Below are 15,856 nucleotides of genomic sequence, written 5' to 3'. Positions count from 1 at the left end.
AGTCAATGGGAGTTTTGCTACCAGCAGCAGTGGAGCCAGGTGTTTACCCCGAGGCACTGTTCTAGTGCTGACATTGACTTGCTGTGTTACAAGTTTTAAGACATGTAAATAATAGGGCAACTGATTCTTTCCAGCATTTTTATAGCATTTGGAATAGCTAAAGAAAAGAGATCTTGGAAAGTTCATTTCGCGTTCAAAAAAACAGAGCAGACAGGTGCTGTATTAGGGGACATGCTTATTTCACATGTGCACACAGGTGCAATAGAGTTGGCAGCAACAGTTTACATTTGTTAAAGGTTTGTTTTGGCTACTGATGTTTTATAGTATTGCTCAGTATTGTCTCCAGGAAGACCCAAAACTGATATTTGAAACTGAGACACAGTAGTGAATTTGACTGAACAGCACCAGTTAGCTGCTTGCCCTGAAGAGGTTTTCTGTTGATTGTCATAACAATCACAAGTAGTGGATCACTGGCCTCAAAATGAGATTGCCAAATAGTGGATTGTGTAAACAATGTGAGTATAAGGAAGGAAAAAGGAATCATTTATTCTGGATCAGGATTTGCTGCCCCTACTCATACTAAATATTAGCTTATCCTCTGAACAGCCCAAGTGATCTCAGTAGAAATAGTCCTGAAGTATTGTGCCTCCACATATTAGTTGTACAGCTCTGATCCCAGTAATTTAAGTTATTAGAAAGGGAAATAGTTTATCCAAAGAGAAGACACTGTTGCACTAGGAGGAGCACAGCCCTTTTCTCTGAAGATGGTGCTGGTATAACCGCATGAAACATACATGCCAGCCCGATCCAACACATGAAGTCTCTACCGGAGATTTCTCCTTGGTAGGGTAAGTCAGCGCATCTTAACCCTGCTCCTTGACCTGAAGTGTTTAGAGCTAGCTCAGGTATTTCAGTACTCTGCCTATCTGAAGGGCAGCTGTTGAGATACAAACAAAATGTGTGGAGACCAGGTATACATGATGACAATATAGGATTAAGGACCTGGTGTTTGTGTATGTTCAGACTATTTTATACCAGCCCGTTGAAGGTGTCTCATGATGAAAGTGAATTTTGAACACTTAAGCAAAAAACAAAAATTACCTGATGGAGAAACACAGTGGTTTTAAGTGCAGTATCTTGACAAGAATGAAGTTATACATATTTCCTGGCACTTACTATTGCAGAAGTTTGGATGTTCGGTCTGTGAAAAATCTGACAGCTCTGTCATTCATCTGGGCACCGTAGGAGGTATTGGAAGAGGCTGTCAGCCAGCATCTGGATGCCCTATTGTATTTCAGCGAACAAGCTCTGTCAGACATAAAGGGAAGACACGTATAAAAAAAATTCACATCTTTGTATACCTGAAGAAGATTTACAATGTTTATGTCCTAGGTATAGGATCACCCTGCGTTACTCTAAGCCAGCACTGCCAACTGAAGAGTTCTGCTTCACCTTCCTTATTTGTTTCTCCTCTGTACTTTAGCTTGTGGTGGCACAAACAGCAACACAATGAACCAGCTCAGGGAACTGTTTTGGATTAAAACAATTTTTTTTTTCCTGATGGATTTGTTTTAATCTAGATCAGTTGCCAAGTCTGGTTCAACAGCATCCCTAAAAAGAATGGACAGTGCTGAGGTGTGGGGGAGATCATGAGTAATTCTTTTTGTAGCAAAGTTGGCTGAAACTGAATGTGCTGGTGATAGGACATCAGGAACCTATAGAATAGGAGCAGTGAAGAAGATAATCAGATTTTTACTGAAAACTCCTCTGAGATTAAAAGACCAGTTGGGATGAAAGAGGTGGACTGTTGTCTTTGTGGAATGAAGTTTTTGCTGTTTGCTTTACCAAGCCAGAATCTCACCAAGTCTAGAGTATGTGTATTTTGCAGTGAACCAGTTTGGGAATACCAAGTTTGTATATACAACAGCGGCTCCATTACATCACACAAAGTAGCATTGTGCAGAGACCCTGCATTGTGAAATCAGTACAGTCATAGCAGCATCCTCCTGTACCTGGCACAATTAGCCTTTCTGAGGGTGCCTAACATGATAATGTAACTTCCAGCTCTGGACCCAGCTCACTCATCTGTACCTTGGGACCTCTGCACTGTGCAATCAGAGTAGCATATATATTTCCTGCTCTAAATGCAGGTGTGTTGTGCACAGATTTCCGGATACTCAGACTTGCACCATCATTGTTTGAATGTGTTTGTAGCAGATGCTCTCAAAGTTGTTTACTTTTTAGTTCTTTAAATCCATGCTGTGGATTTGAGCTGAGGCAAATTCAAGACCAGCAGAATAAATAACTTACAGTGTATCTTGTTATGAATGGAGTCAGGCTAATCCTGATTCATTTCCACCCTCAGCAGCCTCACTGGAGTAATAGTGTATATTTTGGTGAAGATGAGTTTTAAAATTGGTTTGTGTAACATACAATCCATGCTATGCATAACTTCCAGTTGGGTATTCAGCCCAATTGGCTGTGTGGCCCATAATATTTTATTTAGGAAAGTTGTATTTTAGGACTTCAGGCATGTATTTTGGGTCCTTGTCTACACTCAGATATGTTTTGAATTAGTTTCTGCTGTAGGCAAGGTGTAGTATGCTAATAACCAAACTATGCTGTGCTTTTCGTAGATGCTGTCCTCTCATAGTTTAGGAACAGCTTCACTGAATTCAGAGGTATGAAATTATAGACCTGGAATTAGAAGGAAATTGGACACCCAGTTTCTAAAATGGATGAATTTGTCCATTCAGAAAAAAAAAAAGGATATTTTCCTATACTTCTGTAAATTTTGCATTAAAGAGTTGTAAAAATAAGCAACTTCTAGAATTGCGGAAAATGTTCTGAAACTAAGAGAGACCAAAGGGGTTTTTTTTCCCAGACTTGGTCACTTCTAATAAATATCTTTTCTGAATTTAACTGTAATGTTCTTCATCAAAAATAAGATAAACAGTACCTGACAAACAAGCAGGTAATGATGAAAAACAGGACAAATATTCTAGTAGTTGTCTTCATAAATTACAAAAAAACCTGATATATTTTCCTGTTGTGTATTGTTTCAGTATTTGAACAAGATGAGTCATGTATGCAGTACTCATATAATCTATTTGAATTAGTGCAACAGAAACAAGTAATAACTCACAGAGTAAAATAATACTAGTACAATCTGTGGGCATGGGAGGAAGAGGAATTCCATTCAGTCCTCTCTTAATTGCTTCTTTTGGCTTCTGTATTATAAAATTCCTTTAGTTATTTAAGGTTTAAAATGTATGAGTTAAGCACAGTAAATGATTGACATGTTGGAATGTTTTTGTAACTTACCGTGGTAATTATTACTTAGCAAACTGAGTCTTCAGCACCAAATGAACAGCTATGAATCAGCTTTGAAAGTAAATGGATAATTCAATCTAGGGAGCATCATGAATTCGATATACAAAAAAAAGCAGAGAGCCAGAATCTTTGTACCTAAAATGAAATGTCAGGTACTTGTCAGATTAATTCAGCACTGTGTGTGCTTGATCTGATCTTTGATCTTTACTTTCTTTTTGACCCTAATTGTTTTCTCTGCCCTGCTCCCTCTGCTGGAGTCTTGGATAAACTGAATGGCAAAATTGTTTCCTGAAAAGATTAGTCATGCACGTACTGTTTGCTTTACAAATGTTCTGCAGTCTAGATTTCAGTAAGCCTTTGGTGGCTGTTCATATGACAGAATTGCCTACTATGTTCAGGAATAACACATGCTGTTTAAAATTACTGTGTTACAGAACTTCTGCAATAATAAGCCAAATTTTGCTGGCTGTGTCGTTAGAGGAACCCCCTGACAGGTGTTGGAAGGGCAGAATTTTGTCCAAAGCATTTAGTTAGTTTGTGTTGAATCCAGACGTGGTCTATCAGCCTGGTTTGCCAGGATCTGATTTTTAGTATTCACCCAATGGGTTGTGGGCCAATACACAACAGCAGAGTAGAGGTGTAGACAGAGCCCTCCTGACCTTGCTGGATCACCTTTGAGGCTTCTCTGAGTTCAAGGTGCCTGATCTTTAGATATCTTTTGGCAATTACAGTGGTTATATTTTCTGTAAGCAAAATACACTGCTGGAACAAGCGCCACTGGTGTGCCAAGGAAGAGAAGGACAGTGCGAGGAGGACAGTGGGAGTACTGTCCATTTACTGGCATGAAGCTCTTCATGAGATGCACAGGCACACATACTCTCACTGCAGGGTCTATTCTTATGCAACCACACAATGTCATTTGCTTTTTGCAGGGTGTGTTTTAATACAAAGGTGCCAGGTCTCTGGAAACAGTGAACTTCAATGTCAAAGAACAGAAGTCTTCTGTAAAAATACTTGCATCACTTCTGTGTTAATTTTTAAAAATATAGAATGGGATCGGTTGCTGATAATTTGCTGTTACAGGTAATATTACACGGGATAATGGATTTTTAAATAAATAATTTTAGCATTTGTTATTATCAACATGCAGAAGGACAGAACTATCCACACTGTTGCCAATTGTTATTTAATGTGAATATCATGATAGAGAGATTGTCTGCTCCGTGCAATGTCTGTTATAACTCTCTCTCCTTACTGCTTCTTACGACACTTTTTCTTCCATAAGATTTTTCCAAATACAAAAATGTATTCCTTCAAATGTGAATCATTGAGTGGAAATTCACATCTTAATCATAGTTTGCTACAGAGTCCTTCAAAGAAACACATTCGAAGTTTGAAGCTAGTTGTTACAAGAAATGCTATGATGTAATTGTCAGGAAGTGCTTACAATGCTTATTTATGCACGCTCGTACTCTGCACTGTGCTGCTCTGCATGGGTGTATTAAACATGCAAATACACGACTACCAATTTTCATGTTGATTTTAATATAATCTGGGACCGGACCATTAAAATGAAAATACGGTCATTGTTTTCTGAGGCTATTGACAGCTTATGCGTCACCATTTGGAAAACTGGTGTAAATGCCATGGGGTGTACAGTGTAATTTAATGAAAAGGGCACTGCACAAATCATCACCAGTGTTTGGTTTCTCCATGGCGTATAACCTGCTGTTTGACTGTGAGCATGTCACTTCACCATTAGGTGTCTTAGTTTCCCTTCTGTAAAATTATGGTAATTATTATTCTATTTGTTTATTGAGACCCTTGAATGAAAACATGCTACAGGAATATATTTGTAAGAAATAGGTACTACTACTACTACAGTGTTGGCAAATAGATTTGTCTGCTTTACCTGGCTGTAGCAGATGAAGTTATTTTTAATATCGATAATGAAGCATTTGTATTAGTAGATGGCATGCACTTAATAGCTAGCATATTCTTCAGCCGTACAGTGGAATTACTACAGTATTCTGCCTACAGCAGAAACAAGAGTGCTATGTTAAAAAGATAGGCATAGCAAGGGAAGAGCAGTAATAATTCTCACCCCCTTTCATTATTTTGTACTACTACATGCAAGATAGTGTCAAATTTTGGTGTAAACGGATTAAGGAAATTGTGTTAGTTTAGGAGCTGTTCTCAGCTGCTAAGAACTAAGGGAGCGCATTCAGTCTATAGTCAGTATTTTTATGTGAGTGCTTTATCTTTCAAAGACTTCCATAAAAATAATCATTAACACATCTTGTGGGGCTAAGGCTGGCCTAGAGGAAATATAATTAATAATCTTAATAATAAGTCGTGATCATTTTATAAAAATCAAACAGGTTGCAACTGTTGAAAAAAAAGATAGGCTACAAAATTCATTGTCTTTAACACTGGTTTATGGAATTAGCTCTGTAATGGGTAGAAAAGTTTGTACCGTTCAGTATAATAGAAGTTTAGCCTAATAGTAGATTAACAGGTTGGTGAAAACCCATAGAAGCCTTGCACATATCCCAAGACAGATTTTTGTTCTTCTTTAAGACATAATATAATGTGGAAAACTGATCTTCCAAGATGAATAGTCACTGAAACGTCTCTTGTAATAACGGCTAATAACAGGTTAGTAACTTGGCCTCCAGACTCATTTATTATATGTTAAGAACTAGTTCACTTAACTTGTTTTACTGGCTTTTGTGAATTCATTGTGAACTGCTTACTTATAAGAGGGTAGCTGGATATTTTTTCAGCATGTGCATGCATGGACAACAAAACTAAAGGAAAAAAAGACCTATTGTATTTGCCGCATTGGACTCTGTTTTACAGATGCTCAGAATGTGCCCATATAGTCACCAAGAAAAAACAGATAGATGCATGGTGCAGTTTGCAATATTTTCTATTCTTAAAAAATTTCATCACAGGTAGGATTCCTTTTGCAAGTCACCGAAGACACATGGGATGCTTGATTGGCACAGAGTATAATTAAGATATCATTATAGTGAGCCATGTTGCCAATGCAGTCATTGAAGCAAAACTTTTTGTCTTTTGAAAAGATAGAAGTTTCATTTGCTAGTGTGCTGCTTTTATAGTCAGCAGTTGGAAACAGGCTGCAGGAATACTGATGGGAGAAGAGTTGATGTGTTCATCTGACTGTTCAAAATAACCTGACACCTTTCCAATACAGCATGTCAGCTCATGGTGCGGGTAGTTTTCATAAAGGTAGTGTGCTGGTACTATTGCTGTTTACATTAGGAGCATTTTAAAACTCAGAGTGTACTTTTACAGTGCCACTCCTACTGACATCGGTGGGGTTTGCATATGCTTTGGGGATGTGATATAGGAGTAGTTCTGTTACACTAACTTATTTAAAGATTTTCGGTATTCTAATAATTGTAAGTTTTGGATCACTGTAGCTTGTAAGAGTCTACCAAGTTTCACAAGAAATGTTTGCAGTTTCATCTGGTTTGGTTCTGAGTATACATGCACAGACACACAAAGGAAATATAAAATCAGAACCATTCCACTGAGGATAGTTAAAGATCTAGTACCTTGATTTTAATATTTTTCAGCATTACACTACAAATCCTGACGTGCAAGCCATCTTTCATCCCCTTCGTTTTCTAGAGAGAGCAAATTGCTGATTTTGACAGGCTAGTACTGAAAGCAGAGATCAGAAAGCCCATTTTATACACTTTTTGGAAAGACACCATTGCAGGTGCAGGACGTAAGACATACACATTACAGTTGTTACTGGTTTTCATAGTCATAGTATGTAAGCCTACAGTTTACCAGCTAGCTCTTTCTGGCTGTTAACTGTGCTTGATCTAGCTAATGGCCATGAATCTCATCCTAGCTATGTCTTCTTGGCAATATGGTCCAAAGGCTGTCAGGTTTGCTGAGAACCTTCTTTGTTTGTCTCTGGAGCACTGTGAGGAATTTCTGCTCAGCAGCCCAAACTTTGCAGTATTGCTTACATGACAACCAGTGACTGATTGTACTGCATTAACTCTGTTTGTTTGTCTCACTTTTCTGAACATCTCCCCAGAAGTAGCTCTGGTCATGGGACTTCTTTCATAAGTCCCTTAGTTACTTCAGTGAATAAAAACTGGGTGAAATGCATCCATGGTGATTCTGACCCAAAATAGTATTCTGAATCTAAAAACTGTAAGCACAGATGAACTACTGCTTTGCCAATGTAAGCGATGTGAGGTTTTTAAGGAGAAATAATGTCACCTGTTTAGCCAGCTGGTACAGTTGGAAGAAGTAGAGATTTCTTGGTTTTGTGCCGGAAAGTTCCTCAGTTTTTCCAACTGTATCAGCTAGTCTAATCAAAGATTTTACCTGCCTACAGTAGTCACCCTTATATTCTTAAACTCTTACAGCTACAACAATAACGCATAGCCAACATAGACTGGAACACCAGTGTATTAGTTACTAGTGTGTTAAAAACTAGTTTGGAAGGATGTTCTTGAGCAAATTTGGAAAGAATTTCTGTTACCTCCACCATCCATGGAGGTATTTAAAAGACACGTAAGCGTGGCATGTAGGGACATGATTTAGTCATGGACTTGGTAGTGTTAGGTTAATGGTTGGACTCGATGGTGTTAGGGGTCTTTTCCAACCTAAATGATTCTATGATTCTATGAAATACGCATAGGTAACGTTTAGTAGTTCTGTTGCACAAAATAATCTTTGTGTTCCAATACAAGAATAATCTGAAAAAAAAAGGAGCCTATCTAAGAGAAAGAGATTACTTAACTGGTAGATTTAAAAAGGGCCAGCAATTGTTGCAGTGTAGACAGGGGGAAAGAAGACATGCTCCTGCGTCATATGATGTGGAGCACATGTTTTATCACATGAGTGGAATCCAAAAAGGAGACTAGGACACTGGAGTTCACTGTTCGTAAGTCCACCTCTGGGGTCTAGCATGTATTACTGATTTTCGCATCGTGCATCAAAGCACATGATGAAAGACACCTTCTCTTATTCTGATCCTCTTTAGATATTAGAGTCTGGTCTGTAGATTGCTTGTGACTGGTGTCATCATGGGGTCCTGTGGGTGATACAAGCAGACTAGTACTGCCTTCAACTAATGGAAATTAATATGCTAGAAGAACAGGCTTCAGGTATCCCTGGTCAGCCAGGGCACTGATTAGTGCTGATTTTGTAGAATGACCTAAATATGTATCTATCTGAAGATGAATCACTTCCATCTTCCACCAAGGCTGGCTTTTTAAGTCTAAAATGTGATTTGGTATGTTTACAAAAACCCATTAAGACGTGTGTTGAAAATCTCACGATCAAAATGATACTGTTAAAATACTGGGTTTATCTTAATATTCAGTACTGTATGATTCATTACCTGGATGAGTTTTTCTTTTGCCAAATAAATCCATGTTTTTGTTCCTTTGCCAGAATAAATCCTTTGAGCCTTTATCAAAGTGAAAGGGTAATAACCTGCTAAATGGTATGAAAGAATTAGGTGATAAAGTATTACAGTAAAGAATGAATTTAATAAGTGCGCGATTCTCAAATTATACCTTGATTTTGCAGTGAATGCAGAGACCTTACCCAACAGTGATTTGATAATTGTTGTAAAGTATTAACACGTTTCACTTATTTAAAAACATACTGTACATAGAGATTTTGAAATTATACATTTTAAAAATCAGCAAAAGATCAAACATCAAAATTAACTACACTGACTAAAAGCATGTATTCTGTAACGTGAAACAGACTGTGTGTAATAAGAACTAGATGGAAAAGTAACAGGGCATCTACCCACTGAAGTACAGATAACCTATTTACCTTCTAAGCTCTCAACAGCTGGAAGAAATAAAATTATCTAAGTACTACACAAAGTAACTGGAAACTGTAAGTGCTGCTACAAATATATATGTTTAAATAGTGGAGAGTTTTAAATTACCACATAACGTTTGCACAAAATATACAGGTCTGATATTTTTATTTTAGCATTCTACAGGAATTTTGATAGAGTTGTGTAAGACGTATCTTCCACAGAGAATTTTATTATGCAGTCTGTTTACAGTTTTTATACTTAATGTAAAGCAATTATAATGATACTGTGGGGCATGGGGAAAACAATGGAACACAATGCAAAAGCATTTTAAGAACAAAAAGGTATGATATGAATTTTAGTCTAAAACTTAGCTTGAACGAGCTCTGACAGAGCTGATATGGCTGGTTGTTTCCTGTGCCAGGAACTACCATGGAACCCCACCAGGAAGTGTGCTACAGAGCAGGATCACATTACACCCTTGTTTTATGGTTCATTTCGCTTATTTAATGCAATTTGAGAACCCGCAAAAAAGGAGCACTCTAAGAAGGGGGTGTTTATTATTTGAAAATATGTCATTTCTTTGACTCATATAAGTTGGGTTTTGGAGACACCTAATGTGCTTAATGTAAGGCAAGGCAAATCAGTATGACCATGCAGCAGGTTGTAAAATGTATGCAAAAGCAAATTTTTTCCGTATTCATGAAAGAATGATAGGTTACGTCTGTACACTTTTGCCTGTCTGCTTTAGTAAAGTGTGCTACAGTGCTACCACAACAAAAACCGTAGTAGTTTTCCTTTACTACTCCAAGTAAATTTTAATACAGTACAGCGGTTTATTAAAATTATGTAGACTAAAAGGGTTATTTAGTGTTCCAGCTGATTTATAGAGCGTGATAAAACATTCCGAAATCTTTGGAAACAAGGAACATGCTACAGCCTGTGTTTGGTTTGACAAAGCTGTGTTCATACACAAGAAGAATGCTCAACGTGCTAACTAGATAATGATTCATCAATTCTGGCAGAGGAACTAATTTTTGTTAATGTAGTACTTAAAAATGTGTGGAATGAACAGCTGGATACCACAGTTGTGGCATGCCATATTAAGTCTCTGTCTGTTTTCCCCTACAGTGATCTCAGTATGAACAACATTACTAAGCTGCCCTCAAACCCTGTGCACAATCTCCGCTTCCTGGAAGAGCTGTGAGTATCATTGTGTCCTTGATGGGCATAGTCAGCGCTAGACACATTCCTGTGTTTGTCTCTCATACTTACTGTGGGAACCAGATAAAACGGTGCAGGAAGGCTGTCAGCCTGACACTTTTGGCACATGCGGAAACACTTAGTTAAAAAAAACCCAATTGCTTGTGATTCTGGAAATGAACTTGTAAAAGAGTTACCGTGAGGCTACAACTTCTCTTAAGCAGAGACAGAGCCAAACAAATTAAAATTTTTAAACAAGGGCTTTTTAAAAGAGCTGGATTGCTTTTTGGAAATAGTTAAGCAGCAGGATATTAAAAGTTTGAATACTGGCTCATGTTTATTAAAATCTCAACTAAAGCTATAATCAAAACCAAAACCTGCTGCCTCGTTCTGCTTGTGTCAAGGACAATTGAGTCCACATTTCATAGTATCAAGGCTTCTTGTCCTGATCACTTTTAATTACTGTGTCCTTACTCTGAAATTTAGCATCCCTGAAGGCTGACTGTAAAATGCAGAATCCTGCTAAAAGCTTAGTTGCGCTATCTAGTACGGTCACTGAAGAGAAAAAGCACACTGCGAAAACTAGCTAATCAAGCACAACATCAAAAGAGGAATGCTGATTTGAAGTGGTGGTGACTAACCAAAAGTGAAAAGTATTGTGCATTCATGAGACCTGGATTTGGCAGTGACCCTAGTTAGAAAAGCCCAGGCTTAAACGAAAATTTAGGTTCCTGAGGAGTGATGGAGACTCTGTAACTGATGCATCATAGATCTGGTGGGAAAAAGCTGGCATCTGCGTTTGCATGAGTATCTCTAAAAGTTTAAAAAAAAAATTGCCTAGGCATCCAACCTCTTACGAAATGTGGTTTATAAGCTTTTAAAAGTGAAAGTCTGCTTTTTTATAGCAAGTTTAGCTGCTAACACGTCATAAAACCCACGTAAGATATGCGAAGTCGTGGTGTGCACTTCTTGCAAAGACAAAGCCTATTTTAAGGTATGAAATGTCTACAATCGTCTGCAATTTAGGTGGATTTTTCACTGACAACTTTTGGTGTCCTTGTTAATGCTCATTTGAATTTCGCCGCCTGGTCTTTCCAGCTGGCATCTGTGGAAAAAAAAGAAATTAGAACAATTTTGGTAACACAAACTTTGAACAATACCCTATTTGAAAGCAGATTTTCCTGACATTTTTATTACTGGCAGCATTCGTATTTAGAAAACATTATTTCTTTTAATTCTCTCCCTTTATTTACTTCTTTTCTTTGGTTATCATTATCTTCATTGCTGTTGGTGCAACTTTCGAATAACATACAGATATGGACATAACAAGGAGAGATGTCACACGCCAAGTCTTAACAGTATCAAGTGCGTATGAAGTGAATCATGCCACAAAGACCCTGCTTGTGGATTTTTGCATCATGTTCATGTTTGCTTGTCCAATCTCCTGTCAACTGTACTAACCCTACTAAAAGCTTCCAACCCAATGATTTCTCTCCAGCCACTAAAGAAAAGAAGAAAAACAAAAGTTTAGGCTTTTTGTGGAAGGAAACTCCACATTGAACTAAGTAACCTTCACTCTTTCATTTTACTGTCCAAAGTTAGATGACCTGAATAGTGAGACTTCTGTCACTGCTTGAGAAGCTGTTCAGCAGTGTACTTCATCTTCTTGATTAAGACCTTTGAAAGTGTTCTGACCTTAGTCTAATGTTGGGCCAACTTTTTCCACTAGAAATACTAAGCCATTATCTGTTCCAAATTAAGTAATTCCATTCCTTCATTGCTGGTAGTACAGGGAAAATATTTATTTCTTTATTATGTTTTGGTTTACATATACACAGTCAGCTCCTCAATCATTTCCATTTCTCATTAATTCTGATGCTGTCTTGTGAAATCCTTCCAGTTTGTATTCACTTTTCAAATAAACATAGAAAACTGAAGCCTTTGAAGATTACCTCTGATTACCTCTTCTTAATGCAAATTCAGACCCATTGTGCTGAGACACTTCGGTGTTCAGAGGCATGTAATATGATTCAGTCTAGTATTATGTAGAAAAAAAGTATAGACAATGGAAAGGTAACTGGCTATTCAATTTTGGAGTAGGAGGTAACAGCTGTTGTAGTTCCCATGCTCCCCGTACGCTCATTTCTGAGCAGTGATTGTACATTTGAAAATTATTTTGCCCATCCAGGCATTGCCACATGATTTTTATTCCAAGCTTACCTGGTAATTCTGTGTTTTGTTTCTGTGGTTTAGTTAAAGGGGGCTATTGCAAAATATAATTTGGCCCATAATGCAGACATTGTAAAAAGGTTTGACAAGATCTTTAGACCAAAGCAATGCTTCCATGAAATTAAAATGTATTTTAGAAATGTCTGTCTACTCATTGAAATACAACAACAGCAGGAGCTTAAAATGAATTTTTTAGTTTTTTTTTAGTGTTGAAAAAAAGTGTTACTAATCCCTTTATTAGACAGCTGGTTCAAAAATCTGATAAAAGCTAACAACTGATCCACTCAGTTTTAGCTTAGATGTTATGTCCTAGGTGCATGGTTTGGCAATACTGATAAGTCATTACTCCAAAAGAACTGAGAACTTAAGACAGTTAAACCAATTGTTTTGACTCCAAAGCAAGGATGTATAAACCAGGTCTGTTTAGCCAGTTCTGACCTTCTAGGCTGAATCTGACCCACTCTCCCAGCCAAGGTTAGACACCTCTGCAAGCAGAGCTCTTGCAGTCCTGATGATCATGCTTGATACTTGTCCTAACCGAAGATTTTGATCACTGAAGTACAACATGTTGAAGCTGTGCTGTATTTCTGAGGTGCATGTTCCTCTAAATATTTTGGAAAACATTGTGGTAATTTGAAAAATGAACTGTTCTAGCTCCTAGAAAGTTTAGTTTTGAGCAAGATGTCTTATTTATGAAAATGATGGGCCTTTCAGGCCTTATTTTCTCTTATAGGGCATATGATGGAACACCTACCAAGAAAGAAATATGCTTCGGCTGTTTGATTATCAGCAAGTTGCTCTGCATGAACTTGTACAACACCATTAAGTCAAACTCTTCATTATAAATTTCAAATAACTGCAGATATTTATCAGTATGACTGAGTCCAAGACTCAATCTCATGTGGAGTATTTCTAGATGTATGTCATTCTACAATATGTGTAGAATGCCCATATTAATAGAGCAGTAACTTAGAGTAGTGCATAAAAAAAGTTTTTTTAAAAAGCGTAAAGAGTTATGTAGGGTGGGAATTTTAAGAGTTTAAGAGGCAACTACATCTGAATATAGACATACCGTTTCATGATTACTAACACTTCAAAGCAGTGCCTGAAACTGTTTTATTTTATAAATTAATGTCTCTATGAAGACTGAGGAAGAAAGCCAATAATAATTTAAAAATATTTGAATCAGACCTAACTACAAATATCTCCAACTAGCTATATCTCCACACATACATACGTATGCATATGCAAATACATAAATATATGCACCCACACCCACACGTGCACATATATATGGCTTTTATTTTAATCGTAAACACAGGAACATTCCACAGATAAGCAAAACTGCAAGTGATTTTTAGTACATTGCTATTTTTCAGCAACTTAAATAAGGTGTTTTAGTAAAACAGCAACAAAGGACTGTTTTATTACCATCATTTTACCTACAGAGTAAGATAGTTCAAAATAACTTCCATTTTGCAAAATCAAGCAACGAAGCCAACTTAAATTAATTGCAGCCTACATACCAGTGCAATAAAGTTTACTGACACCCATGTTATTTCCTAAAATAACCCTGAAGGGAATTAAATATATGTACAATGTTTTTTCAGATAGAGCACAGTATTATTACAGCAGTTACTCAGGCAGAAGTGCATTTAAAAGTGCATTTTACTGCAATACTGAAGTGCAGAATTACAGATACAATACAAACAAGACATATTATGTGAATCTCACCACGATTTGTGTGGAAATCCCTTTACACTGCAGAAGTGGTCAAGAGGCCACTGTATATGTGAAAATAAAGTCCTGAATTACCAGGCATAATCCATTACCATCTGTTCTTATTTATTGTTTTCCCTTTACTTCTCTCTCTCTTTGCTCTTTCTTCCTACAAAGAGGTTTTCAAAGCTGTTATTGGGAATTACTTGTTCTCTTCCCCACTGACTTTGCGCGGTGGGACTGAGGTCTCTGGTCATTTATGTCTTTGAAAACTGAGTGTTAGCTCCTGGAGTCTTGTATGGCATTTTTTTGCTGGTGCAGGCACGTTGTGGCTAGCACTGAAAACTGATTCTGTACTCCTACTGATTGTAGTAGCTACTATGTAAGCTAGTAGAAAACAGGAAAGTGCTGCAGCCATAATCCAAAACATTTTGGAGAAAGTGGAGGAATCTTGTAATTTACTTCAACAATCTTTGGACAGGATGCTTAAATATTAAAATCTTTCCCAAAGATTAATCTGCATAGATTTAAAATCTCCAAGGCAAAGAAGTAAGAAAACCTGCAACTGACATGCACAACAAAAGTATTAACAGAGTATTGTCCAGTGGTCTCAAAGTGTCCACACAAGCTTCCTTCCGATGTCACTTAAATACCACTTTTACAGTTCTTGCACAGCAGATTTTAGTGGAGCTGTTCCTGGTGAAAATTGGCTTTTGCCACCTCCATCAGCTAAAATTTCAAGAACTTTGACTGCTAAATGACTTATGAATCCATAAGTAATTTCAGAGCTGCACCCAATTTAACACGTAAGTTGCGAATTGGATTTCTTCACATAAATTGTGAATTTGGTTTCTTCACTTCATGCATGCATACATGCAGAGGCGATCTGTTCAGACTATGCCATTGTGTTCGATACGTGGTGTTTGTCAGTGGGAGGTACCTATCTCTAGACAGACAAGTGGCCCATGGCACATTGTAAATTCTGTTGCTGTAAGACAGACTTTGTTAACAACTCAGAGCTGTGGCTCCCCAGCTTTGCTTTAATACAGCCAGGGAGGCACTCGGAGTCCTGACAGAGGGAAGTGCGCCGGTCATCTTGAAATTAACCTTACGTCGGTGAAAACGTGACCGTTTTCAAAGTGAGAAGAGGTTTGTCTAGTTCATCAGTTGGAAGCAGTTATGGTAGTTTTTTTCCTCTAGTTTATGCATACACTGTACATCTACTAGTGGCTGACTAGAAAAGATTAAATGCAAACGCAGATGATTCTTACTGTATGAGATAATAACTTGTAACCTTTACATTCACAAAACAAGGGCCATGATGTTCTGGAACTGTCATTGCCTTTGTTGCTGACCCTTTGATGCCACCAAGGTGAGTAACAACAAAGAACTCTCCCACATGGATGTGTCAGCCTGGCACCCTCCAAACTGCCCTTTTTGCTGTTGTATCAAGAATGACAAGATGAAGAACAAAAAAAAGCAAAACAACAGAGCAAATGCCTTACTAAATCAGAGCTGCTTGCATTGCTTGTTGAATAG

At 37.6% G+C, this 15,856-nt stretch overlaps 1 protein-coding gene across 3 annotated transcripts in view; it reads left to right on the top strand.

Moving 5' to 3' along the window:
* Nucleotides 1-15,856, top strand: part of LGR5 (leucine rich repeat containing G protein-coupled receptor 5) — a 97,309-nt gene that overhangs the window by 28,445 nt on the left and 53,008 nt on the right. For all 3 annotated transcript variants that reach the window (XM_075428864.1, XM_075428863.1, XM_075428862.1), the window contains exon 2: nucleotides 10,298-10,369. In XM_075428864.1, coding sequence (XP_075284979.1) covers nucleotides 10,298-10,369 — 72 coding nt within the window. The remainder of the gene's footprint in view (nucleotides 1-10,297; nucleotides 10,370-15,856) is intronic.

This window comes from Opisthocomus hoazin, chromosome 8 (assembly GCF_030867145.1).
Source record: "Opisthocomus hoazin isolate bOpiHoa1 chromosome 8, bOpiHoa1.hap1, whole genome shotgun sequence".
Classification (NCBI taxonomy): domain Eukaryota; kingdom Metazoa; phylum Chordata; class Aves; order Opisthocomiformes; family Opisthocomidae; genus Opisthocomus; species Opisthocomus hoazin.
This window is presented reverse-complemented; position numbering and strand designations above follow the sequence as displayed.